A 27700-nucleotide genomic window follows, 5' to 3' on the forward strand; every position below is an offset into this window, starting at 1 on the left:
ATTTCCAGGCATTAAGCCTCACAAGTCAAACATGTGTTCTGGAGAGCAGCACTGCAGGCGTATCTCCTGTAGATGACAGCAAAACGGAGCCGGGACCTGCTCAGCCTACATCGAAGCAACAGGGCCCTCCGTTTCTTATCACATCCTGAAACCTTTCAACAAACACCGTCCTAAAAACGTGGACTCTTCTGCTGTCTTGACTTCTATGACTGATATAAATAATCACATTCTGTCCTCTGCGTTCATTAGAAACATCACTGTGGAGCATCACGGATGTAATGTGGCAGGTAAACACTGCCATCTAGTGACCGCAGAGAGAAATACATCTTTAAATATCAGTATGCTTTTGAGCTCAGATGGGATTCATTCAGAGGGTAGAGGACAAGCCTTTTAATGTTTAATCTTCACTAAACATTCAGCACAATCATTCCAATATGGAGCAGTAACATGGCATAGTTTGAATGGCACACTCGTAGAACAATACATATCACACAAAAAAAAAAAAAACAGTCATAAGTTGCCATTTCAAACAAAAACTAAAAATATCTTTATGTGGGAGTTTCATTTTTGTATCAGTATGAATGATTAAACCATAAATAAAACAACAAAATGCTCTACACAGTTTTTGTCACGACAGGTTTCTTCCCGTCGCTCGCTTTCATCAGCGCCTTAATGGCCCTCGCCCTCATTTCCAACTCCAGAAGCTCCAGCTGCTGAATTGACGGCTGACTCGCTGCCGTCACACGACTCGTAACAGAGCCACTCTGAACAGGTGAGCTTACATCGGGAGGCGGCGGAGGTGCAGTCACTTCTACGGTCTCTTTGTTGGATGCAGAAGAAAATGCTAAAATCTCGCTAACACTTTTGTCTATGTCGCTCTGAATGTCTTTCTTTGCTTCTGTCGGTTTTTTAGCGCCTTTGGGGGGTTCAGGATGTGCCGGGTCCGGTTTAACCGCTGGGTCAGCATTTACGGCCTGGTCGGCGTCTTCCTGGTTGCTGTCCGCTGCTTTAACCCCTCCGTCCACGGCTTTCACAGCCTGCTCCTCTTTATGTCCCTCGATGTCGCTGTCGTAAGTGTCTGCGTTTATACTCAGGACGTCACTCTCCTCGCCTGACACACCCTCTGTGAAGACAATTACACGAAGACCTTTTAAATGTAAAATACACATTCAACATTTCTGTCTGTCTTTGAAGTCTGTGATACACAGCCTAAGGGATGTTATTTGTGTGAATTACATATTCATTACCTTGCTTAGGGTCCTCAGTTTTTGCAGTTTCTTTGACGCACGATGTAGAGTCAACAATATTGTCTTGCCTTGTCGGGGGAAAAAAATGAAATTAACAAATAAAAATGTGTGGGATGACAACATGCCCTTTGCTTTGATCCTAAAATGACATCCAAGATGAATCACCGAGCTATTTACTCACTGGCTTTCCACGGTCTCTTCTGGATTTCTGTCTCCATTTCCAGATGTAATTTCTTCCCCTGGACACAAATAAGAGTTTTTAGTGAATTAACTATTTTCCTTTTGTTAGAATGTTCTGAGTACAGAGAGTGAAATAGGTATCCGGGAAAAGGTCTTACCTGATAAGATCTGGATCAGATTTGTGTCTGTGATCAGCTCCAGTTGCTCCCAGCACAGCTTTTTCATTTCGTCGAAACTACAGTCCTGTGAATGATAATTTGTTGAAATGGGTTCTTGGACTGTGAGGTACTTAAATCGCCTCTGGAGAAAACAGCAGATTGGTCAAATATCTGTAGTTTGATATGTCTTGTTACAACAACAACAACAAAAAAAAACACTTGCTCTCTCGTTGGCAAGAACATAAGCATGTTTTAACATACTTGACATTTTTACTGCACAGGTCCATAGCTTAGTCACGGCTATAGAGAAGCAGAACACCCAGTGTGGAGCGGTGACAAAAACTATTTTCGATCACACTCAAAGAAATGTTTGATTTGGAAAAGTAAAAAGGTGAACAAGGTGAAGTTTTAATAATGAAATGGAATCAAACACCTTTAATATATGCACCATGACAAAGAACGAATATGGTTTTTAAAAATGAAGGAACAAACCTGCTCATGAAACGATCACAATAACTCAAGGTGCTTTGTCATCCGGAGCTGGTGATGTTTGTTATATAGCCGACAGAACAAAATGTGGCCACACGTGTTGGAAGACAACACTTGGCAAAGCAAAGAAAAGTGCTCCTTAAATCCACAAACTGAAGTTAAAACAACAGTGTGACGGCACAGAGGAAACTCCTTTTAGTCATTTATGGACTCTCATCTTGAAGAAACATTTATAGAAGTCTCAAATGTTGTGAAATGACACTCACTTCTCTGTAAGACTTTCTCCTTTGATAAAAAAAAAACGACGGACAAAATGGAATGAACACACATGTTTGAAGAGTTAAAACTTTCAGACCAAGATTTAGTGTGTACAATTGTACACATTTACCTTTAGTTCATCTGGCAGCATTTTTCGGAGTTTCTTGTCCCCCAGCACGCGGAAACACTGCTCCAGCATCTCCTTTCTGTCGCTGGCAAAGGCAGTGATGGGCTTGAACTGCAGGCTGAGGTCAAGTCCCCCGTCCTCGATGTCGCTGCCAATCCTGTCCAGCTCTGGGTCGGCGAGCTCATCCTTTGGTTCCCGCTGGAGGAAAATGGCACATTGTGTGAAACAGAGAAAAGTCTATGTGCGTTGCTTTTATGAAGAAGATAAAAGGATGGAACCCTGCAACATCAACGATGTTAAGCTTAACAGGCTTTGTGTCAAAAATGTTTTGCAGCATAATAAGAGTTCGATTGTGACAACAGTTTGTGGCACTGTAAGTGAAACATATCTTAAACATGCATTAAAATGACAGACTTAGTGACTGCACTCAATAAAAACACAGCAACTCCGATTTAACACGTGTTACCTTTGACGTGTAAGATAATAAAAACAGATATAAAGATATTCCAAAAATATACACATATTTTCATTAACCAGATTAATTCTTCTTTTTATTCTTAGTCTGATGTCATTTCTGTTTATTGGGTAGCTTTTTTTTTGGATTACAAATTAATGTGTAAGTGTAGTTTTTATCATCAAAGCACCCCTGGGTGCCAGACACAGACAGAGCACACTGTGAGCCTAAATACACAGGATTGTTATACTGAGTCCATTTAGATGATAAGGCTGTAGTCAGGACATCAGAGCAATTTAACATTGAAAGGTGCACAGAGCATCAATACATCCTAACTTTGAGGTTATAAAGTTATATATCTTACTATTATTATTATTATTTAGCATCAATATATATATACTGTACATTCTATATATTTTTATTATATTATTATACTAGTCTATATTATATAACATTTCATTATATTACACTATATTATTCATATTGCACTATATTATATTATATTATACTACATTATATTATATAACTGCACTCTGCATTACTGTGATACAACACTGCCTCTCTTCTCTGCTGTTTACATTACTTGCTGATATAAGTCACTTTATCTTGTCATTCTCTGCAAATACTGTCTCAATTCCCCCCAGTTAACTTCATCATTCATTTTGTACTGTATATACCCCCTGTTTTTATTTTTATTTTTATTTATCTTATCTATTCTGTTTAATGTGTATTTTGAGCTTTCTTGTCTGTGCTGCTGCAACGCCCGAATTTCCCCTCTGAGGATCAATAAAGTATTATCTTATTATCCTGATTTGAATTGTTCTTATTTTAATTTCGGATTGTATATTGAAACACATTTTCACATTTATTTTCTCTGTGATTTTAAATGTTTTTTTAATGTGTTTTTTCCACCCTCTGTCATGATGTTTTCACGTCTTGTGTGAAGCTCTTTGAATTACCTTGTTGCTACAATGCGCTATATAAATAAATTTACCTTTCCTTTAATATAACTCTTCTTCTAAACAGGGAAAAAAGGAAACAAGTACACCTAAACTGTATAATCTAGTTGACCTGAACATTATGACCAACATAATTTACTATCAATGTTGTGTAAACAGTTCTTAATTTGGTAACACATGGGGGACCTTTGAGATATATCTGCTGTTTTTATCATAACAAAGCCTCGTTAGATTGAACTACTCACCTCCGCCTTTGATTCTGTACTTCTTCGTTTAGCACTGTCATGTCGTTCTTCACTTTGTGAGTGTTTCCTTTTCTTGTCAGAGCTACTTGACTTCTTTTTGAGCATTTTTAAAATAACAACAAGAGCTTGTTCTCAAAAAACAAAAAAAAGGCGTTCGTGAGCTCTGGAGCTGAAGTTGAAAGTCGCGGGGAAGTTGTGTCATAGGGAAGCGACGCATTTTGTAGTTCTGTCTGATTTCTTGGTTACTGCCATCAACTGCACGGGGGTGGTACTGCATTTTTTTTTTTTTTTTTTTTTTTTTTTAAACATCAATGGAAAGGAATAACAGCCACTCCTTTGAAGCAAAATCTACCGTACTGTAAACTGATACTGTGGTGGAATTTCTGTAGTTATTTAGATTATAATGTAAAGATGTCATGACATTTATTCACTGTTCTCTAATGTCAGTCAGACCTGACAGATTTCAGCTGTGATTAGAACACCAAGGACAGCTTAGCTTAGCTTGACAGCTTGTCAACTGTTCTTCCTGATATCTGCAAGGATCTTTGGTAGACTTATTGTCTGCTCCAGTGTTATAGACGTCACAGTTTAGTCTAGGTGGGTCAATGTGAGCCCTGATAATGGTAATGTCTTTTAGGATATATGCGATGCCTTTCGAAAAGTTCTGCAGATGTGATTGAGCAAGACACGAGTACAGACGTGTGATGTTAAATCATGTCTCCTCGAGTATTCACCTGATGTATAAACTTTCATCAACATAAGCCATCTGAGTCAACTGAGTCTTATTGTGTGGAGTCAAGTCTTAGTAATTTCTTCAACAGATACTATAAGTCAACATTCTGTTTCTTTATTTGCCCCATAGGTTAATCAGTGTCATTTAACCTTATTAATTTTCAAATGCACAACATTTATTTTGAATTGCCTATTGTTAAGGTTGCATTCAAAATGTTCTAAATTGATTGCCTGACTTATTAAATGGGCATTTCATTGCTAAGCTAAAACTATAGTCCAGAATTTGTAAATTTAGCCTCTAAATTAACACAATCTCCTTTTACAGACACAGCAACAGACTTTCATTCTTCTGTTAGATCACTGTCTGGGAATCTTCTTGCTGCATAACTCCCAGGTTTTCTTCTGCACCTTTGACTCATGCTGAGAGCTGTCGTTCCTGTGACCTCTCAAGCTGTTGATGGAAGTGCAAATACATTCAAACTGTATACCATTATGATTTTACACTTCAAAGCTAGCTGGGATTACCAGTGACAGTCAATCACAAGTCCTCTTCCTGTATCTCACACAGTCTTGCCATCTCCCAGTTTCCATCTGCCTTGCCATTTCATCAAATACAGCTGTATCGGATTCATTACTGCAGCAACCTTCAAACCTACAGCAGCTGCTTATTTACATCATTCAGGTTTCACATTCAAAATTGGAAAGGAATGTTCAAAGGAATTTACAACACAGTTTGGGTTTGCATAAAAATGAATCATAGGTTACGTATATTTGGAAGGCTACATAATAATAATGCAACATTGAAGTATGAAAATGTATTGGAAACACATTTAATTATTTGATCAATGGACATCTGTGGAAATCTTAGAAATAAAGAACAATAAAAAAATAAAATAATGAACCTAAATAGTTTGGCTGGCATCACAGAAAGAACAAATAGATTATTTAAATGTCCCTTATCATTACAACTAAAGCTTAAAAGGTGATCAATGAAACATGTTTAGATATATATCACCATGCAGCACAATACAAAGATATATATATCCTGCCTAACACTCATTAAGTTTACGTACATGACGAGATTCACAACAAAAACATCCCATCCGGAGAACATTACATTACATTTCCTCTATAAACAACTCTGCTGCCCTACTTATTACCACCCAGGTAGCCATGCATTTTCTTTAGCTGGACCAGGGACATGGGTTTCAAGGTGGTGACGACACAAACAAGTTGTAAATCACACTAATTGGCTTCCCCGCCTCTTCCTGAAATAAGGTGGGGGCCAATACGATGACTGCCCAGGCGCCATGGCGACAGCTGTCTCCACATAATGCAGGTTGTTATCCTGATGCCATCCGCCAAATTATGCAGGGGATATGGTGGAGGGTGGGCATCGATCACGGTCACGTCACAATGTGTTTTCTTTGCAACATCTGCTCCCATGTGTCGGGATATCGCCTCGTTAAAAAAAGGGCAACGACGAAGCTGGCAAAGTTGCATTTGGAAGCCATGAAAGGGAAAAACAACAACACTCTGTAAATGGGAGTGTGTTAAGTGTGAGGACTACAGCCAGCTCAAGAAAAAAGTATGATTTATCTTTTCACAACAACATATTATTGCATTATTGAATTAGACAGAGCTAACAGAAATGCTGTTATACGCTGCTCAGTCTTTAAAAGTGTCTGCAGAATAAAAGGCTAAGTTGTATAAAGCCGAAGCTGGGGTTGGTTGTTCAGGCCGTCCACCAACGATCCAGAGGAACCTAAGAGAGCTCAGGAGCTCCCAGGAAAAGATGTGGTCAGTAACTGAGATGTACAGATAGCGACATGCAGTAATATGATGTGAATGTAAAGAGAGAGAGAGAGAGAGAGAGAGAGAGAGAGAGAGAGAGATAGTAGCTCAAAGTGCCACTAGGACATTAGGACCTTCAGAAACAGTGTGACATCTTTTTAACAAGCCTCACAAGACAACTATTCATTGGGACAGAAGACTGTATCAGATTTGATATGGAGCACACATGTAAGCCATATTCAGAGTTACGCAGAGTTACTTATTTCAGCACTTCTGGAAGTTTTGAAACACATATTTCGAAGCCATATTAAATTGTGTGTGAACTCTTCAATCAACACCCGTCCTTGACAAATCCAAACTTATTGACAGTGGGAGTTTTTCAGTGAAGAAAAACAACTTCTGTGCCAGCTGTGATAGAACCTTTTTAGCACGTCAGACACACACCTGAGAGTCAGCTTCAAAGACTTTTTGTGAGCCAATTACTCCCCTGAAATGTTAAAAATATGACTTTTTAAAATCTCTGCCAGGTTAGAACATTTTGTGTACGTTTGTGAAGGTGATCAGGTTAACACAACAAACCATGTGGTTTTAATACACTGGAATTCTAAATCTATGGTTTGGTGTTGTGGCATTAATGCATGAAAACATCTCCATCTTATGATACAATAACCATATCTTTTATGGCAGCATCCTGCTTGTTTCAGTGTCATTCTTAATGTCTGAGAAAAGATGGATCTACATTTTTTTTAAAGTGAGTGCTTTATGTAACAGGAGAAAACAAATCTTACACCAAACAGTTTGTTCTAGGTTTGCTTTCCATGACTATGACAATTGCTATTATTTCACTGCTCACTGAAAAGACAAAAAAACTCCACAAAGAAATTTGCTAAATTTAAGGTTATAATCCATATTAATTAGACACCAGCGATTGCGATCTTTCAATTCTGTACATTCTGCCATTTTTAGCAAACTCAAGTTAGCTAAGAATGACTTCTTTCAAATCTAAAGTCTAGCACAGTAAAAAGATAGACCTTGACTCATTATGTTTGTAAGAGCTAAGAAGTGGCTGAATGCTTCATAACCCATTAACTACTGTTAGCCTACAGCTAATGTTAGCATTGACTGATTCTTTGCTAACATTAAAGTTAGCAGTTCTTTCGAGCGCATTATAGTTAGTTAGGAATTATTTACTCTTCTAATGTAATGTGTAACTATCAGATGGTGAGAAAAGCATTCATCCATTTCTAACGATAAAGCGGTAAATGCTAAAATTAGCGGTCTGACATTAGCATAAGATTTATTTTGCTTGCATACGTCACCATGTCCCCCTAGATTTTAAATTTTGTTTCAGTTGCCGCTCCTGTGAACATTACTGTCAGAATCTCTACTTTCATATGACTTACATCCCCAACAGAGCAGTATGACATTATAAAAGCATTTGACCTTCCCACCCTGATCATGACCTTTGAAGGAAATGGCCCCCATAGGAGTATGATCAATGAAAACACAGGGATAACCAGGAGGCCTGTTTTGCATTTAATAGATATAATGGTTAGCAATAACCTTTAACACTCCAGATAGCCACATTAAAGTGTTTCAAGTTATAGTCTTAAAGTAACTAATAGTACCACATAAAAACACTGAATAATGGCACTAAAGCACCAAAGAACTAATCACTCTGTTTGGCACAGGATTCTCACACAACAGCTCTCCTGCTTCCCCTCATTCAGCATGGTGTTAACTTAAATATCAATTGTTCCCACTTAAGCAGCAGCTTTTCTCCACGGTGCAGCTCGGCAGCTTGTTAGAGGACTGCAAAAACAAGCCGGTGTGTACACAGTTGCTGCCTTGAGTAATGAAAGCCAAAGACGTCTATTAAAAATCTATTCATTGCCTCACACAGCTTTCTAGGAGAACTGTGGCTCATCAAGATCAACAGTCAGTGCTGAGTGAAGGTGTTTTCAAAGTGTGAGGGTGGGGGGGATTCGAAACAGGCAACACAGGAAAAGAGAAACACTCACAGTGTTGTCAGTTAACGCTCAAGCAGAGGCATATTTAAAATATTCATCAGCCCTGTGAGGTTTGAATTAGACATGTTTAAGTGCTCCAAGTGTGATGCCTTGTTTGAGAAAGACAAATGAGCAGCAGCTTCAAGGGATGAGCACGATTCAGATTGTGTGAGACAGTGTTGTCTAAAGAACAATAGGGAAGTTTCAAAGTTGTAGACGTTACTTCAACGCTGCCCGCCATGGCAGCGAGGGGAAAAAAAAGAGAGAAGGCTGTAACAAAGATAAATGAACTGACAATACTGCCTCTACTTCAGGTCCGTGTACGTTCTCTATTTGGAGCTTTAAAGAAGCAGAGTGAGATTTTCTGGCCCAACTTCACCAACTACCAGCCACTAACTATTTGGCGCTTTCAAAGAGATAAGAGATGTTCTTCATCAGTAAACTGAGCTTGTTCAACTGGCACAAAAAGTTAACTTTCAACCTGTGCATTGTTTAATGCTTCTCTTGTAAATCTAAGGTGTGTTGAAAAAGGTGCTTTACTTACATAACTTGTGATTACTATGTTATACCAGTGTGTACATTTTAGCACTTCTTTAAAACCTTGGCGACGTCTGAGAGCTAGTTCAGGCAGACGACTCAAGCTACACACTTGACAAGCGTCATTATCCACAATCACCTGACAACACCTCCTGCCAATTAGTGGCCTATTTAAGCTGCAAGCGTTCAGTCACTCCCTCGGCTCTTTCATTGCCAGCTCTGACCTGCACCAGTACTGCACTCTTGCTCAGCCCCACCACCACCACCCCGACATCCACCTGTACTGTAGGCTCCCACTGGGGGGGGGGTTAAGATATCATCCCATCACTCCTCAAATGTTGGTATGTGAAATAAAACTGTGAGGAGTGATGAGGTCGGAGCTTAGACACCAGACACTATTTCCTGCTGCTGCAATACATTTACCATGTGTAGATGATTGTTGCATTGCTAAAAGTCAAAAGGTGAAATACTGGCAAACCTTTTTTTCACTAAACCAGATGCTGCTCATCTATTGAACCTGACTGCTTTTATTTGGAAGTTTAATCAGATGTGGTGCACTAATTACTTCTTACTCGTCTGTGGAACTCAGCACCAATCAAACTGGAACTGGAAAACACCGGAGTTGAACGTAGATCATATTTTGAAGCTGAAGGCCACAGACCATGATGCTGTGTGCTGCAGCTTGTTGGACTTTGCATGCACACAACATACCATAATGTGCTTGCTTTACCCTCGGAAAATTTGTCACACAGTAATGCATTACTTTGACTACAACAGTTTTTTATGGAGACTTCTCTCATGAGAGTTGGAGTAAATTCTCACTTTATTCCTCCACCCGCAGCAGAAATCATCTGGAGAATATCTGTCTTAAATCTGAAGTGTAACCAAGGAAAATAAAAAGAGGCTTTTTTTCACAGCCGGTGTGTATTTCGCATAAACCCGCCGAGTGATGTCAGTCATAATCATTTTCCAGCTGTCACCGCAGCAATTTTTCAACAGGCATAAGCCTTTGACTACTTATGCTGTGAGGCTTTGTGTTTAGTACATAACAAGATATAAAAAAAGTGCATCTCTTCTTAGGACAGGCAGTGCGATAACGTAGTGGAAGTGGGATGAAAACCACACTGGCATGTCTCATCTGCGTACACTCATGTGAGATGAGCTTAAGCAACATGTAAAGGAGTGTGTGCGTGTGTGTGTGTGTGTGTGTGTGTGTGTGTGTGTGTGTGTGTGTGTGTGTGTGTGTGTGTGGGGGGGGGGGGGGGGGGGGGGGATATCTGTAAGTCACCTTATTTGTGCTTCTGCCGAGAAAGAGCAATGAACTTTGAAGCTTCTTTGGAGCACAACCAGCAGCTCACTTGCAAGGTTTCCCAAGAGCTGTGCTCCGTGTGCGTTTGAGTTAGAGAGAGTGAACAAGCAGGGAGAGATAGCCTCTCCGGCCAGGCACAGGATGGGATTTGGTTTTCCTCTCGCCTTTGATTCAGTAATTGAGGGCTAAGATTGGGAGGGAAACTGACAGGTTTTTGGCCCTCAAGAGCCAACCCTTAGCCTTGCAGAATCCTCGGGCACTGGTTCATTCCCAGAGCGCTCAGCCAAGGTTGGGCCCATACATCTCGCATTTAATAGAGAACAGAAATGGTGAAAGATGAGTTCATTGTTATCTGCTTGCTTGGGGATTGTCAGGGACTATACTTACCACCTGGCTGTCTTCTTCAGGCAAAGTCAGAGCAACCTTGCATGAACTCTGTGAAGAGTGTTCCAGGCGGAAAGGTTACCTGAAGTAAAGAACAAAACTTGTTTGAGAAAAGAGACAGCAAGAAATTCTTTGCAAAACATTTCAACACCTTTAAACATCAGCCACATATTAAAAATGTATCACATCCAACTCACCTGGGAACATTTTGACATGGTTAGTCGAACGTCTTCTTTATTTGGCAGTGTGTTGTATTTTCATTATGCACAGTGATTTTAATGCAACAAAGGTTTTTAATTTTTAAAAGGAGGTGTGTTTTAAACATTAACAAGAGTAAACAGTCACACTAACTGCTCTGTGAACTTAAACTGAATGGTAAAATTATTACAATCAAATGACAACTCCAGCATACTGACGTTCAAAAGCTAATTTCAACCACCGTCCATCTTAGCAAGCTAACATTAGCTAATCAGTGCTAAGAAAAAAGTACAGCTGACACAACATTTAGGTACATTTTAGCATGCTAACATTTGCTTATGGTTGCTAAATGCAAAGTGAAGCTGTAACTATTAAATTATATGATTAAATACATAGTAAAAAGATGATTTTGTGTAAGACAAACTTCACGTGTTAAAACAATATAAAAACAGGCTACATTTAACTAGTTTTTAAATGGGTTTTTTCTGTATAAAGCCTTAAAATGGCAAGTCAAGCTGTTTTTTATTCTCATGTATGATCTACTTTGGAACTCCCCAAGTAAAAAAGTAGCAAATCAAATGTCTGTAAATCCTTTGCTGTCAAGGTAAATGGTATGAATTCATACTTCACTACTAAGAACCACCTTTTGCTTTACATCTGCTTGGCAATAACATCAATCAACGTCATGTTATCAGGATTCACCATATAAAATGAAATATGTATAATAACCTAAAGCATACCCCCAAAAAATATGGTGACAGAAATGCAGGAAAATAAAAGTTTGATATATCCCAAGGTAGCTTTGAAGGGACAAGCCTTTGCAGAAACCTCTAAGTATGATTGACAGCAGCCAAGCCTGACATATTAGTGCCATTTCCAACTGTCAGAGGGATATTTACAGTCACATAAGCCCTGGATTTATCCATGACTAATTTTAGAGCAATTTCTCCCTCTCTCAGTCTATCTCTTTAAGGCTTTCTGAGAGGAAATCTAAATCAGGTCAGATAAAAATATATAGCAGGCTGCTGTGGCGTGGAGCTACAATTTCTAACATTTATAAATGAATAGATGCACACAGTATACATCCTGCTTGCATTTCCAAAGAGGAGGATATGAATTAGATGCTTTTAATTCTAAGAAGACTGTCACTGATTTGTCTTAATTAAATATAGGCCTACATTGAATATTTCCATAGATGGCACTGTTTCATTGCAGAAGAGACACACAGGCTCTTTGCTGCCCAGAAACAACGATGCAGAAGCAGATTTGAGTTCACCATGAGTATGATGTCATGCTGTGACAAGCATCGAACCAAAATCTCTGTGGTCCATTACAGATGATGTTTTAAAGAATAAAAACAACCTGTGAGGTGAGGTGTATATAAAAGTGCAGTTCTGCCTTATTTAGTTTGTTCCACCTAAGGATGTAAATACTGCATTTTATCATCTTTGTGACTAACATGAACAGTAAACCTTTTTAACATACAACATGGTTCCTGCTTAAGACTCGGAAGATGGAAGATAAAAATGTGTTATTGTCTCGTGAGGCTCTGTAAAGGGAAGAAGTGGGAGTAACTACTCATGAGTCTGGAGAGTGTCTGACTAAAATGTCTTTTGTGAGTCTCAAGTGTGTATTAAAGCCTCTTTATGCTCAGCATATTATTCTCATTTTAATTTTGATTGCACAGAATGGTTGTATAACCATTTTAATTATGGTGTAATTGATTTATTTAATGTTTGGCTGTGACTGAGTCACTGAGGGATTAACCTCAAGGCTGGCTGAAGACACTGGCTAAACTCCAAAACTTACAAAACTGAAACATTTGGAAAATATGACTTTTTTTGGCTCCTTGTTTTACAAACCCAACTATTTTTTTTAACAAAAGCAATTATTAATTTGTGCCATCATTTAGTTTGCCTCATTGGTTTTGATATCCAGCAGCTTTACCTTAGTTATACTGAGCAGCAAATGTTAGCATGCTAACACCCTAAACTAAGCTGGATACAGGGTTAGAATAACGTGGGAGCCAATGGGAGCTCAGCTTCCATAGAAGGCCTCTGAGCTCCAATGAAAGCAGTAAAACCTTACATCTATGGGGGTCTCTTTAGATTAACAAAAAAATATGATTTTACTAACAAATAATACATTTTATACAAGTTGAGAAAGAGAGTGTTTGACCACTTAATGAGCAGTTTAGTCTCGGATTGCATTCCAAATCGTATACTTTTTCTCAGTTTTTTTATCACCACTATTAATGATTGTTGTTTTAGAGACCCTCACATGGCTCAGACTGTAACTCAAACCAAGGCTGGGTGACACAGTAAACATTGTACAAGATGCTATCATTGTCAACGGGTCCATGTTAGCATGTTGACATTAGAACAGAGCTAATAGTGAGGCCTGTCTCAGGAAGCTGTTAGCATGGCTGCCCATTGTCTTGTTATTCCAGATGCTATATTGAGTGCCGACAGTTACAACACTTGTCCCTTATTAATAACATGTGCTGACACTTAAATGACTCAATTCAGTCATTACATCTGCAATCCCACAGAGTCATTCTAAACTGTCCTGCAGTTGGTGACCCTAACCCTGACCCCTGAAAACCTCACAATAAGTACAAATGAGAAACCTAATATTAACCACTTTGGACGGTACGAGGCAGTTTTTAAAGATGGCCTTGACTATTTTCTTTTTTAAACGTGTATTATTTATTATTGTTTATGATAATTGAGTTGGGTTGTAGAAAAAAATACCAAGGCCCTCGTGGGATAGAACTGGCAGAAGTGCTATTGTTGTGTTGAATTCAAGGCCGCTCATCATATAAAAAGCCTGATTTCAGTTGATGAAGAAAGGTAAAATAATATGGAAATGTGTCGGCCTTGATGCTCAAAAGAGATTAACTATACAATGCTTAAATGTCAAATAAATTGAAAAGGACATTGACTTTAGCCTGACACTTGACCTTGGCTGTACGGTGTCCTTGAGAAAGGTATCCATAGACTAACTGTTCCTTTGGAGCTTGGAGTTTTGTTTAATCTGAGCGTTTAAAGACTGTAAATGTGTGAAGGTAAATCAGGGCATTGGTGATGACCAAAACTGCATAGTGAGCAAAACTTAACAAGGATATATTAAGGTTCTGAACACACACATAAAATACCCGCACACACATTATCAAATAGGCTGGACCTGCGACTTTGGCGGCCTGTGTGAGGGGCTGTCATGCGCTGTCAATCAAACGTCCTTCAGCTCTTTGGTTGGAGGAACAAAAAAGCCTCCAGTGAGCGGGCTGATGACTGATTATGCCTGACAATAACGTTTCAAACGCATCACGCCTCCTAAATATGACAAAGTAAAGCAGTGGGTGTGGGCTGCTGCAATCCCCAAACTACTTTCAACTTCAACTGCAAAAACTACAAAATGCACTACATCACTGATGCTTTAACTATTGATGTGCTCCTGTCACCGGTCCACCGTGTACCCTCGTCATCCATCACAAGTTCCAACCTGTCTCCTCTCTTTCTCCTTACACCTGTACTCTTTACAAATGAGCTCCCAGGATGCAGCCTGTCTCTCCCACCTATATCAGCCGTTTCACACTATTCTTCACAGTGCAGCTGAAGTGTTTGCTCAGATAAAACAGCTCTATATCTGAGCCCACCGGTCGGATCGATAACCAGGATGGATATGAATGCAGATCATGAATTGTGCTTCGCTGTAAAAATACAAATATTCTTACATGGCTGTCCAAGGAAAATAAAGAGCATTGTTGGCTGCAGCTGGACCTGTAATAGCTGTTTTCAGATCAGAATTGCAAATTAGAAATCAAATCAGGAGAGAAAATCATATTATGAGTCACAAATTTATTCCACATTTGGGACGAGCAGAGGGTCATTTAGATAATATTTCAATATGTGACTTAATATGCTTCTATGCCCATACGTAGCCAAATCAGAGTATGTATCTATTGAAGTGACCAATTTGGATTCCCATCCGTCTGCCACTAAGGTGTAAAATGCAGATGTCTGAGGTGTGAAAGTGCTTCCTGGCAGGGATTCTCCCTGTGGGGTTTGGTGTTACGCACACGTTTCTCTTTTTCACACAGAAATGGTGCCAATTTTGCAAAATCGAGTACACATATTCAAATCAGAGAGATGGTAAAACTCTGAAGTTCTGAGGTGTGAACTGCTGCTGCCATGTCTGGACTGCACAGTTGTTCATCTTATACGTCCATATTGGAATTTCATACTTTAATGCTTTTATTGAGTTAAAACAAACCATGTATTGGTTTGGTTACGGCTCTTATTTGCTAAGCTTTAACTGCATAAGAGGTTCAGATTTTCAGCTAATACAACACTCACATGCTTAAAGTTATCTGATGCGTATTGGTCAATGTGAGTGATGATTGCCCCCTGTCCATACTGCCCATGAAAATGTGGGCTCTCTAGCTTTCTGTACCCTCAACTCTGATTGCTTTTATACTATGATGACAATTAGCATGTCAAACTTCACCCAAGCTAAACCCTTTTTGTGATTTTATTGAAGACTGGATAGTAGAGTCGGAAATCAGCTTTAGAGAGGGTGGGGAAAGGAGCCACAGGTCAGAATCGAACCCTGGCCGCCCGCTTCAAGGACTTCCGGCTCTGTACATGGGGCGCGCAAACTACCCACTCGTCCACTGGCGTCACAAAAAAATATGCACAAATTTAAACATGCCATTGTGTCCAGGTCCTTAGACGGAAATGAAGCGTAGAGCTACCACATACACACACTACCCTTGACAATATCAGCTGTTTTATTCAATTGAGAGATTGAAAGGAAATTCAGCCAAATCTATTCCGATGTTCCTCCATTATGTCACATCTGTATGAGTTTACAGAAGAACTAAAAAGTTGGTTTTGTATGTGTTAAATCAAAACTTGTTGGTTGGATTATACTGTCTAGAAAATAATCAGCTCTAATCTGAGTGAAGTCTTTTACTTATTATCAATGTCTCCTCACACAAATCCACAATGATTCTCATTCATGTCACACACTGGATGAACTCTCGTGTCACAACCATTAAAGTCATTGGGTGAAGTACATTACATTTTGAGAAGATTTAGTTTTCCAGCCTCATTAAGTACCTCTCAGCTTGAAATTGGGAGACAATCTTCAGATCACAACCTTGCACATTTTCACTGTAGAAAAAAAATAAATACGTTTAGATATCTTGACTCACTTTTCTACCATTGTTTTCATTCTTCTTTACTTACTTATTTCACTGTACCAACCCAATGTGATTTCTCGACCCAATCCTGGGTTAAAAATAATTGGTTTATCAGATTTAGTTCATTTTTAATTCGTGTTTAACCAAACTGCCTAGTAAATATGCAGAATGACCCTTCCGTGTCCTCGGACAGTGTTTGTTGGCTGAGCTGCAGTGGAAGGCTGGTTAAACAAAAAGTGAATGCCGTATGAAAAAAGTTCATCTGATTTCAACTGCTCAAGCTGTTTATGAGTTAAGCTCAACTTTTTACTGCGGCCCCTTCTTTCTAGTAATATATGCTTGGATAAAAATGACAGACTAAAGAGAATCTGACTTAGCATCAGGTTTCAAGAGTGAATGCTTGATGAGTCTGCTTGATGGGTACAAGATAAGAAAGAGCTGATTTTGTACCTCTTGGTATCAGTCGCTAGTTTCAAGGACTGTTTTAAACATGGACCCTGTTTGGATTTTTTAGATTAAGAAAAATGCTAATCACATACCGTAATAAATCTAATAAGACTATTTAAAGTGTCTCTTGGATGTTATAGGTTTGTATGAATATGGCTCTTTTAGGATAGGAAGGGGGTGCCAGATTTTTTTTTTTTTTTAATGAGCCCAAGCCTCGGCCAAGAACTCATCGTTGGCAACAGTACTGCATGTCACCACCAGCTAAGCAGCTGGGCGTGGCCTAACCCCATTGACATGGCAGATCACGGCTTTGATGGAACTACCTGACCTATGTCCCCGTGTCCTACACCAGTTGGCACGACCCGCTCATTAGCAGGTCTGAGGGTCCAAACCAGCCATCTGTCCCAAGGCTAAGGTTCAGAGGGGCCCCCGCTGTGCCCCATTGCACTCTGCGTGGCCCTCCCAGTCGAGGTGCCAAGGAGCAGAAGGTGACATTCCAACTTTCTGTCTCTCCCTTTCTCGCTCAACTCCAGCACCATAGCTCCAGTTTATTCTGAGAAAGCTTGGATCGCACCGCCAACTCTGTCTACAAACAGGACGTGGAGAGAGTTTGGTGTTTGTTTACTTTGTTTACAATGTTACACAGGGGAGAGTGCGTCTGCATGAGTCTCCAATCTGCAGCATCTGACTTTGAACGCCTCACTGTGTTTCTGCTCGCATGCACTGCCTCCCTGCACACGTTCGACCGTACCCATTGGCATTGTGTGCAGAGGGAGATGAAGATGGGCAAAGACATGTTCAAAATAAACTGTTCCTCCCCCAAAACACTTCTCCAGAGGGCACAAACACTTGATAGAGACGTGCTAAGCCGAGCTCGGCATGACAATGTTCACTCCTCTCGTCTGAAAGTCACACAGACAGACCAAGGCGCGGCGCGGGGAGACAGAGGAGGATGAAGAGCGGTGGGAGGAAAAAAAAGAGTGAGAGATGGGAGACAGCGCTGCAACTCTCCTGTCAGAGCCTGAAGCCTGACTATAGCGCAGACGCTCATCTCATGTGTCACCCAGACTGAAATTAGGACGGGCTTGGACGGCCATAAATCAGGGACGGAGCCTTTGCAACTGTTGCGGCTATAAATGAATTTCACCGTTTAATCACTTTTAATCTCCTTTCTCTGCAGGTACATCTTACCCTCAGCCGGTCTTCAACTGAAAATAGATTTTTTTTAAGGAATGTAAGTAATTTCTTTAAAGGAAGGCTGTTAAAGAATAGTGCCATTTCCTCTTTCCATTAGTAGAACGGTTATCCATTTGTTTTCTATCACAGTAATGAGGGATTTAAATGCTAAGGGCAGGAACAGTTTGTCCTCACACTTTTCTTTTTTTTTTTTTTAACTTTGTAAGTACATGACTTTAGTGAGATATTTCCTGCTAAATCATCTGCAATAAATACTTGATGAATCAGTGTCACATAGAACGTTATGTATTAGGTAATGTAGTAATCGTCGGATAGGTTTCCCTCCCAACTTTTATTCAGTTTTTTAAAAACTTGACATGAATTCATTTAAAAGATGTTGTCCGTAACAGGGACTCTGAGCTTTTTATTAGCCCCCATTTGTGGAAAAAAAAAACTGGCTCCAACATCAGAGCTGCCCCCTTAACTCAGTCATTCAAAGCGCAGTTCAAACACAACCACTTTCTTTGGCTTTGAAGAACACATTTGAATTCTTTGAATCATTAATGTTAATATCTTGACACAGTTCTGCTATCATGCTGTCTTTTTGCAGTCTTTTAATTTGTCCATATTCGTGAATCACTGAGATGTCATATTGTTTTAAATGTGCTATGGTAATACATTTGATTGAACTAATACTTTATACTGCATATAGCTTCCTGTAGAGTAGATAGGTGTCCTGCAGTAGTCCTCCACCCATGTGATACTGCAATCTAAGTTCTGACCTGAGCCACTAGGGGCCAGTAACAGAACATCTGATCAATATGGACTCAGCATATCAACAATACAGTAACCTGACACTGCTTGCTTTCAGCTGGAAATCAGATTTCTTTCAAAAGTGATTATCTGAAGAAAACAAAAGCACACAGACTGATTGGTAATAAGTCTAATATGTTGTTTACATCTGTTACAATCGTTTTGAAAAATGACAGTGTCCACCCTAATATTTATGACACATATGAGATATATTCCTCTTGGGAGTCCAGGACAGGGTCTGAAGACTTCAGGAGATATTGAAGCAAGGGCGCGGTAAAGAAGACAGAAAATAAAGCATGGCACTAATGTTGTGTTGCAAATGACTCCACCTTTGATGCCTCTCCAGTGACTATTCAACACAGCCACCTCTTTGTCTCCTCTCTCTCTCTCTCTCTCTCTGTCTGCTGTTTTCTCTCTGGTGACAAACTCCTCTCTTATAGTTGAAGTTTCTATAGCAACCCTGTTGCTGGTTTGGACTCATCAGTTAATTTCCCCAAAGGCTGTCTGACAAAGAAAGATACAAAAAAAAACCCGGGGCATCAGGTAAAGGTCTGCTCCTTCTCCTCGCTGTTTAATCTGCTAAATGACTGTCACAGTGGGAACCAATCACAGTTGAGTAACTGTTTTCGATCAATTCAGGGGCCTAACTTTCTGTCAACAGGTGTTTGTTATTGTTTGTTAACTTTTAAGCACAAAGGAAGAAAAAATAATGTCAAATCTGTCACCTTTTTCAAGAAGGCGAATGAAGAGGAGTTTGAGTGCAGAGGACAGGGCACAACCCGTCTTGTTAATGTCTTCATGACAGCAGGTGATGCCCGGTGTGGGTGGAACACACACAGTCTCGGCATTGATGGGCGTCCGATGGGGTCGCTCACACAGCTGGAAATCCGGCAGCTCTTAGGCTCTGACTGTGGCTCCAAAGGTCTTTTGAAATGTAAATCACGCCCTCTGAGTCGCATGCTGGGACATTTCGACTTTACAACTGAACTCTGAGCTGCGGTTTTCTTTTAAATCAGAACAACCATAATAGGCCTCATGGAGCTGATGACAACGCTGATGATAACTTGGACTCCGGATACAGTGACAGTGATGTTGTAGTTTGAAATTAATTTATCTGGACAAAGACAGCGTGTTGATCCTGATGCTCATCATAAGAAAGCTAGATAGGAAAGACTGTCAGCTTAACTTGGCGTACAGCATGTATCAGGTAGCCGTGTTCAGTCAAAGAGTAACAAAACACACTGGCTCCACAAAGGCTCTTGGTCGGGGGTTCGATCCCCAGCTCCTGCAGCTGCATGTTGATGTGTGCTTGGGCAAGATGCTTAACCTCAAATTGCTCCTGCTGCAGCATCAGAGGAGTTTGAATGAGTATGAATGGATAAATAAATACTGATGGTCACTTTACATAGCAGCCTCTGCCATCAGTTGGTGGGTGGGTGTTTGTCATCAGTTGGTGGGTGGGTGTGACATGTGGTGTAAAAAGCGCTTTGAGTAGTCAGAAGAGAAGCGCTATACAAGCTCAAGTCCATTTTGCTGACAGGTGGAAGCGTTGTATCTGTTTGCCAGGAGGCTTAAGGCCCACCTCAATTCCAGATATTCGTTAGTTACTATATTGATGTTACTTTGGTCGAGTGTTAGTTTAAAAATACATTTCCAATTTGGGGCCACCCATCTTGGACCTCATAGCACATCTTCAGGAACCAATGGCTGACATCACTGATACTACATCATGTTCTTGGATTTATATCCTTTGTTTTATCTTAACGAAAGACAAAAGATGCCAAACTATTGATTCGATCCCCACAGTTCTTTAAGCTAAGCTAGGATAACTTTCTGCTAATTTAAGATTCAAATGTATCACAGGGAAATATTAGAGTGAGGTTTTGACCTTCTTTAACTCTAGGAAAGGCAGTGTGCGCAATAATCAAAGTAGTAGCGCTTTTTTTTAAATAGACCAATGATAAATCATAGATCGGGAAAAATTACAAATTATTTTTAAATTTAAAAACTAAATAAAATTTTATGGTAATAATTAAAACTACAGGGACAGTGTTTATTGAGTCTCAGTAATCAAACAGCGCGTCTACTGAACATGAATACTTTGAACGTTTTCCTTCAGACAATCATATAATTTGACATATCAGGAGAAATGTGCTGATGTAAATAAATACATTTCCACAGATACTCTGCTTTGACTAAGAAGTGTCGTAAAGCATGAACATATATATAGAAAAATAATCTGTCCGTCATAAAAGTGAACACTCAAAAAAATATGAATCAAGGGATTTTTTTTTTTGGTTCCATACACTTTACACAAAAGACCAGTAGATTTTTTTTAAGAACTGTAAAAAAGTAAGCTCCTGAAAAACTCAAAGGGATTTCTACAATGCCCTCTGATCAAACACCACACATTTTAAAGTTTGAAGAAAAAGCCTGTGAAGAGTATCTCTGTCATAAACTCCACTTGAAAACACAGTAAAACTTATGAGAAGTGGCTGCTATGTTGAAATGGTCCAATGATCCAAATCCTAATGTAGTTCAATATTTTGTTGTCATATTGATTTCGCCCTGCTGTTTATTTTTTATAAGTTTTTCCATTTTCCTGCACGCTGACAAGAAGAAACATTAATTCAGCTGTGTGTAATCACTGAAGCATGCATTTATTTTTCTCCCTAATACGGCCTAAAGTAACATGATTTATTACAGCTCAATCATTTTATCTACGACCGCACACATTTTAAAATATCAGCCTGCCACTTGTCATAACAGATACGCCTAATAAGTTCAGGTGGAGCAGCCAAACATTCCCTCAGACATTGATTTGCAGTTCTCATAAAGAGCAGGGCTAAATGTTTGTGCAAACGTTATTACTGCTTGGTGTGCTGAAAGCTGGATTTACAAGCATTCGATATTAGAAATGAAATTGTAATATTGGAGGATTAACCAGGGAAATGTTCTGTATGTAATAAAAATGGTTTTCAGGTCATGACCAAGGACTGGACCAGGGACGAGGTACTAACAGCTCCATCAAAAGTTTGAGCTGACATTGAGAAACGGTTCACGTTTGGTAGAGTTTGATTAATCAAAAGAGGTGCTGTTTTATTGTAACTGATAGAGGGAAAAACACTAAAATAAATACATACTGTAGCTTCTGTCCTTCAAAAATGGATTCGTGTTTTGAAAAACAAAGAAAAGTTGCCACATTATGAATGTGAATCAGAGAAATAAAAATGCTCAATTAATGGATTTCAATTTAAAAACAATCAGCCTTACAGTTTTATCTGGACTGATGAAAATCTAAAAAAAGATCAGATTTACTGCATTGGTACCAAAAACAAACAAACAAACAAAAATGTTTTGCCACCCCGAATACATTTGCTTGGAGGTTGATTCGAAAAGTCAATACATTTATGTCGCTTACTCCACCTGTTTACCAAATGCAACAACAGTCCTTTATAATGTATTCTGCTGCTGTCAAAGAACACCAATTATTAAACGCTGAGGTTCAGAAGGAGGCTAAGTCTGCCATTCATCTTCATGATTGTTCTCAGTCAGAACAGTTTGGACGCAGAACAGTCCAAAGAAAGTCTGCTTTATTTCCAGGTATCTGCCTTCAGAAAGGGCTGTCTGCCTCTGCCTGGGAAAAAGGGGGGGGCCTAATATAATCATATCGAGCCATGAAAGAACTTCAAACCAAGCAGAACAGACAGGACTGAAAAGGCATCAATAATATTCCAGTGCACAGGAGACAGGGAAGCTTCTTAAACATTTAAAGCCAAACAATTTCATAAGGAGTCTCGTTTGGATGGATGGGTTACACCAGGTAAAAGCTTTGACATTGTCACGACGCATCATAATGAAAACCAAGATGAGGTGTGTGGCCGTGACACCACCATCTTTTTGGAATGTGGATGGACCTGCCACTCAGCTAACCCCGCCACCTGTCAATCACGCGCTTCTCCAACACATTAATGACCCATATTAGGTGGCATGTCCATATGGCCCGCCGCTCCGTGTGTGTGTGGTAATGTTTCTTCGAGGTCCTGAAGCAGATTGGTGCAGAGACCAGGCCACGCTCTCGGTCACCTCTCTTAGAATCGCACCGCTGACAGAGAAAATATGGCTGTGCAGCCAGGGTGGAGGCGGGGTGAGGGTTGGGGGGCTGGGGGGGGACAAACTTAATGGACTCTAGGCATCTGCTTCATAGCGTCATCCCAGATGTCCCCTTCTGTCCGGTACGAGCGGGAGAATGAACAGCGGGCAGAGCCTGATAATCGCCGTGTGAGGCCACCCAGGGGTGACCGGGAGCCTCTGAGCGAGACTGAGAGTGCAAGTCACGGTGAACTTCTCAACCCTTTAAATATTGAAAGGGTTCGTCTTTGTGACAATCATTTATGGATTGGGGGTGAAAGGGTTCTGCAATCAGAAAATATATCCAAGAAGCCAATGAAAATGGCACAAAAATTAACTTCCAATATCACAAACGCCTCCAGAGAAGATTGAAAAGCAGATATTAGGTCAACAACAAGGAGACCCCTGTATCATTTGGGTAAACAAGCAATTACAGCCGTCGTCTGCTCTGCAACCCAGCTTGCTTCTAGCAATCTTTGGGGAAGTCACACAAACGGCAAGATGTCCCCACAATGAACCCTTCTACAAAGTACAATTTGGGGAAAACATTTATTTTTCTATTCAATAGAGTTACTAGAAAGGATCAATAGCACTCTCATCGATGCGTTGAGGATGAAGCCATAGCTGGGAGGTGAGTACATAGGAGCGCTAAGAGTAGAGCACTATAAGCATGTCAAAAGCTTGACATTTGGTCAACCAGTATCTTTAAGGCTTGATTCACATATGGGAAGTCAGGTAGCTTCTTGACAAACAGCAGTGATCCCTGCACCCAATGTTTCTGTGTAACATCTCAGCTGGTTGCCCTGATAACCTGCTGTGATAACACAACTCTGGGAAACCGCTGTGCCCTGAAGTCTTTGAACTAAGCTAGGATAATTTTCTTCAGGTTCGTGATCCATTTTCAGATATATATTTATGTTTGTAATAAAAACAATGGAAGGCAGTAAAGCAGCTCCTTGGCAGTGGCAGCACAGACGAAACTGCAGCAACAGAAAAAGGAACTGCACGCTTATAGAGAAAAAGCAGGTGTTGCACAGCAGGAGTCACAATTATTACATTAATTATAAAGTTACAGTTATTACATGTCAAAAGGAAGAAAAAAACTCACTTTTGCTACTTGAATTCACCGTCTACAACTCAAGTCAGCTGACCTCATTTGCCCCTGACACTTTTTTTCAGCTGACACATCTGTATCATGTTTAATGCCGGCAACGGTGGGGAGAGAAAGAGTCCCGTTTCTACCTAGGCTCTCATTGGCCTCAGTAGCCTAGGATTAGTCAACGGAAGTTCCTGATTGGTCAAATAAGGAGTCACTCGAAAGGCCACAGTTACATTAATTTTTGTACAGAGAAAACAGTTGAGCAGCGGAGGAAATTTTGAATCAATCTGTGAATATGTTAATGGATGGAATGCGTTTGGGTTGATTCTTTTTCTGGATTTGGATGGTGGGGACCGCAGCAGGACAGTTTTTGTTTTCAATATTAGGACTGTAGGAAAAATTAAAGTTTGGTCTGACAGATGCATAGATTGTGGCTGTGATGGTTGGATCGTGCTTTTTTGATACCTGTTAACTCTATACTTAAATTGAACTTCCATTAAATACATTTAACTGATAAACATCAAATAGTTCATTTTTTGATGAACTATGCTCACCTCTGCTGGCATCATATAAGTTATGCAGCTGTTTAATACATATATTTCAAGCACTGACCAGATTTGTATTTACAATGTCAAAGCAATGTCAGTAGTTGCTTCCTGTTACATTACAACTTCTAAAAAAGTGTTGTTACCATTTTGAGACAAAATTAAAAACATTGTGCTTCCTGACTGTGGTACAACCTCTAGGCTGTTGGAGATGCTCAGGAAATGTCCTGGAACATGATTTCCCTGGAATGTTTTGCTTTTTCTGTTTCCTTCTACAATCATAATAAACTAAATGGGCCCATTGTGGCCTGACGTTAAGACCGTGCTGGTCGGATCGACCCACGTTGACTGACTTCCAGCTCTCAACAGAATTTTACTTTCCTATGTTTCATTCTCTCTCTCTCTCTCTCTCTCCGTCTCTCTCTCTCTCTCTCTAGCAGTTTTTGTCTCTTCTTATCTACCTGGTGCTGCTTTTATAAATAGGATGGAATATTTAGTTGATCCAAGTCCTTCATTTGGCTTCCTTTTCATTAACGAGAATAACTGGTAATCATCTGCAAAATATCATCTGCTAAAACATGTTGAGATTGACATAAATAATAGACACTAACATTTACACAGAGCGTTTCCTTCAGGGATGTGGATTGGGTGAACCAATTAATGAGAAGTCAGGTTGCCGTTGCTGTAGACTCGCACCTTATGACGCCAACCAGCATGTTTATTTTTAGACCACAGCGTGAACGGCTACATATTTCTCCGTCTCCCCCTCTTCAGTCGGCCTTATCCTCAGAGACGACAGCGTACAGAGGAGCATCTCCTCCCCCTCTCTACTGTCAATGTATTCCAGTGATGTGGGACGCCAAGTGGGCTGGAGCGCGGTAATCAAAGCTGCTGGAAACACAAACATAGAGCTGCGAGGCTGGGACAGAACACTCGCGCATGTAGGAGAGCTCTTTTTTTTCTCCCTCTCACAGCCCAGAGTGCCATTGTGCTGAGTTTGAGGCGATCAATTTGATGGGTAGAGAGGTTTGATTAACTGTCTAGTAGCGAGGTTCAGATAAGACACATGAACATGCTGTAACACACGATGATCGACTACAAATGTGGTTTTGGTTGATAACAATTTACCTGACTCTGACAAGCAATTTCAGCAATTTGATTTTTAAGAAGTAGACACTGAAAACACTGAAAGCGTGACAAGAGAGAATTTTCTTGAATTATTTTCATTCAAAAAGTAAGCCGGTACTATAAAAATGCAACATAACCAGGTGGTAGAGTGATTTACACACGTTACAACAGAAAAAAGAATACAGATGAGGACATGTTCTACTACAAGAAAGCTCAAAGGCTAATTAAAAATACAATTCATTTTCTTTTACCTCCAGGCATATAGGAAAGAAAATGGTAATTTCAACAAAATAAATATGTCACTCAAGCATAAGCTGTCAAGAACAAAACACAAAGCCTGTCACTCCAGCTAACGGGATTCATGGCACAAAATTAAAGTCTCTCACTCAAGCTGTGCGTCTCCGTCCAGGCCTCTCGCTGCCTCACGGGCTTCAGATGCAGTCAGACATCTCGAGGGCGTAAAGAGAGAAGACGTGCTGAATCCAATAGTCCACGCTCGCCCAGACTTTGCTGACTGGCGGGCTGTACAGAGGGGTTACAGCAGGCCTTTTGCCAAAATTCATCTCGTCTGAAAGGGCTCTCATGCGGATATTTGGTGTGTGGCTCTGTGTGGACTTCGGCTGAGTCTGCCTGACTGTAGACTGTACTTGAGAGTATTCCTCACAGTTCACTGCTCGTCTGATGTGATCATAACAGACATCAGGTAGCAGAGGCTTGTGCTTGTCTTTGGAAAAGGGTCTGGTACCAGGATTTCAGTTACTGGTGATAATAGCAGTGAGCTAAAAACTTCTCTCATGCATGTCTGTTGAGTTGACCATCAAATGATCTTTTGGGTATTCAGTGTTTCCCACAGGAAATTTGCCCGTTAAGGCTTATAGTCGGTAGGGGGAGGTTTTAATCCAGCGTTCTTGTGTGAAATGTTAATTTATCTACTCAATACTTTTCTGTAAAATTTCAAAATGATCAGAAAACCAGGTTGAAAGAAAGCTAATATTGCAGTTTAACTATTCCTCAAGACTGCATGGGCGTTGCCAATCATACTTTGACAGACATTTTCCAGCCTGCACAATGTTTGTAGTGTCCGAGGAAGATTCAGAGGAGACAGTAGCACTGCCATGTGAAGAAAAGTTCAAATTAACTTCCTGCTGAGTTAAAAAATGAACCGCTCCTTAACAATTGCTACTGTAACGTGACAACACATATTATTGGTTTACGCAAACTGTACATAGCTTTCTCTACAGGTATCCATGCTAAAGCACGTCAAAATTCAAAATAAATATCACAAGGCCTTTAGAAAATGAAATGACCATATGAATATACTAGAAATTATATCAGTTAATCTCTTCTTTTTTTATTTTTTAAGATTTATTTTTGCCTTTATTTGAGAGATAGGACAGTGGATAGCGTCGGAAATCAGGGAGAAAGAGAGTAGGGAATGACATGCAGGAAAGGAGCCACAGGTCGGATTTGAACATGGGGGCCGCCCGCTTGGAGGACTACAGCCTCCATATATGGGGCGCGCGCACCAACCACTGCGCCGCCAGCGCCCCCAGTTAATCTCTTTTTAACAGATTTTTACATGAACATTTCAGCAAGCACAAGGTGAGTGCAGGACAAAAGTTTCTATAGAAATCCCAAAGATACTGTAGAACACAATACCCAAACTCATCAGCATGCGACCAATGGCAATGAGCTTTACTAATAATCTATTAACCCGAAACCCGCTTGTGTCCTCTCTCAAGGATAATTTCAAAACAAAAAAACCTGTTCTTTCTCCTCAAGTTGCTAGTTGGACTGTAACTATGGCAAAGCGAAAACAAGGAAGGCCTGAATCACTGGCTACACTGGAAGCCCTGAAAAAGGTTTACCATCACTCCCAGGACCTTTGTCATCAGATGAGAGCTGATCAGTTCTGAGACTGGATCAAAACCATTATTACTGTCCTATAAATGCTCACAATACTGTAGAAAATACCAACCTAAGTACAAATAGGCTGATGTCTATTTGGGTTTTCAGTGAATTTAAAAATGTGTGGACTTGGAATTCTGAAATGTTAACATCACAAAGGGGAGAGA

The 27700-nt window shown here is 40.1% G+C and overlaps 1 protein-coding gene across 1 annotated transcript; it reads right to left on the reverse strand.

The window, feature by feature from the left end:
* Positions 1-375: 375 nt before the first annotated feature.
* Positions 376-4307, reverse strand: LOC132958273 (caspase activity and apoptosis inhibitor 1). Its single transcript, XM_061031000.1, has 6 exons — positions 4118-4307; positions 2463-2657; positions 1586-1670; positions 1429-1486; positions 1248-1315; positions 376-1123 (listed from the first exon to the last, which is right to left on the reverse strand). The coding sequence occupies exons 1-6, from the start codon at positions 4220-4222 to the stop codon at positions 615-617; spliced, it is 1020 nt and encodes a 339-aa protein (XP_060886983.1). The 5' UTR covers positions 4223-4307; the 3' UTR covers positions 376-614.
* Between the last annotated feature and the right edge of the window lie 23393 nt (positions 4308-27700).

The sequence above is a fragment of the Labrus mixtus genome, chromosome 23, assembly GCF_963584025.1.
Source record: "Labrus mixtus chromosome 23, fLabMix1.1, whole genome shotgun sequence".
Classification (NCBI taxonomy): Eukaryota; Metazoa; Chordata; class Actinopteri; order Labriformes; family Labridae; genus Labrus; species Labrus mixtus.

Excerpts from the sequence above, each read along its gene's own strand:
- LOC132958273 (XM_061031000.1), bottom strand. The coding sequence starts at position 4,222 with ATGCTCAAAAAGAAGTCAAGTAGCTCTGACAAGAAAAGGAAACACTCA. Across the intron at positions 1,671-2,462 it reads TGCTGCCAGATGAACTAAAG|GACTGTAGTTTCGACGAAAT; the intron begins GTAAATGTGTAC and ends TATCATTCACAG. Across the intron at positions 1,124-1,247 it reads AACTGAGGACCCTAAGCAAG|AGGGTGTGTCAGGCGAGGAG; the intron begins GTAATGAATATG and ends TTGTCTTCACAG.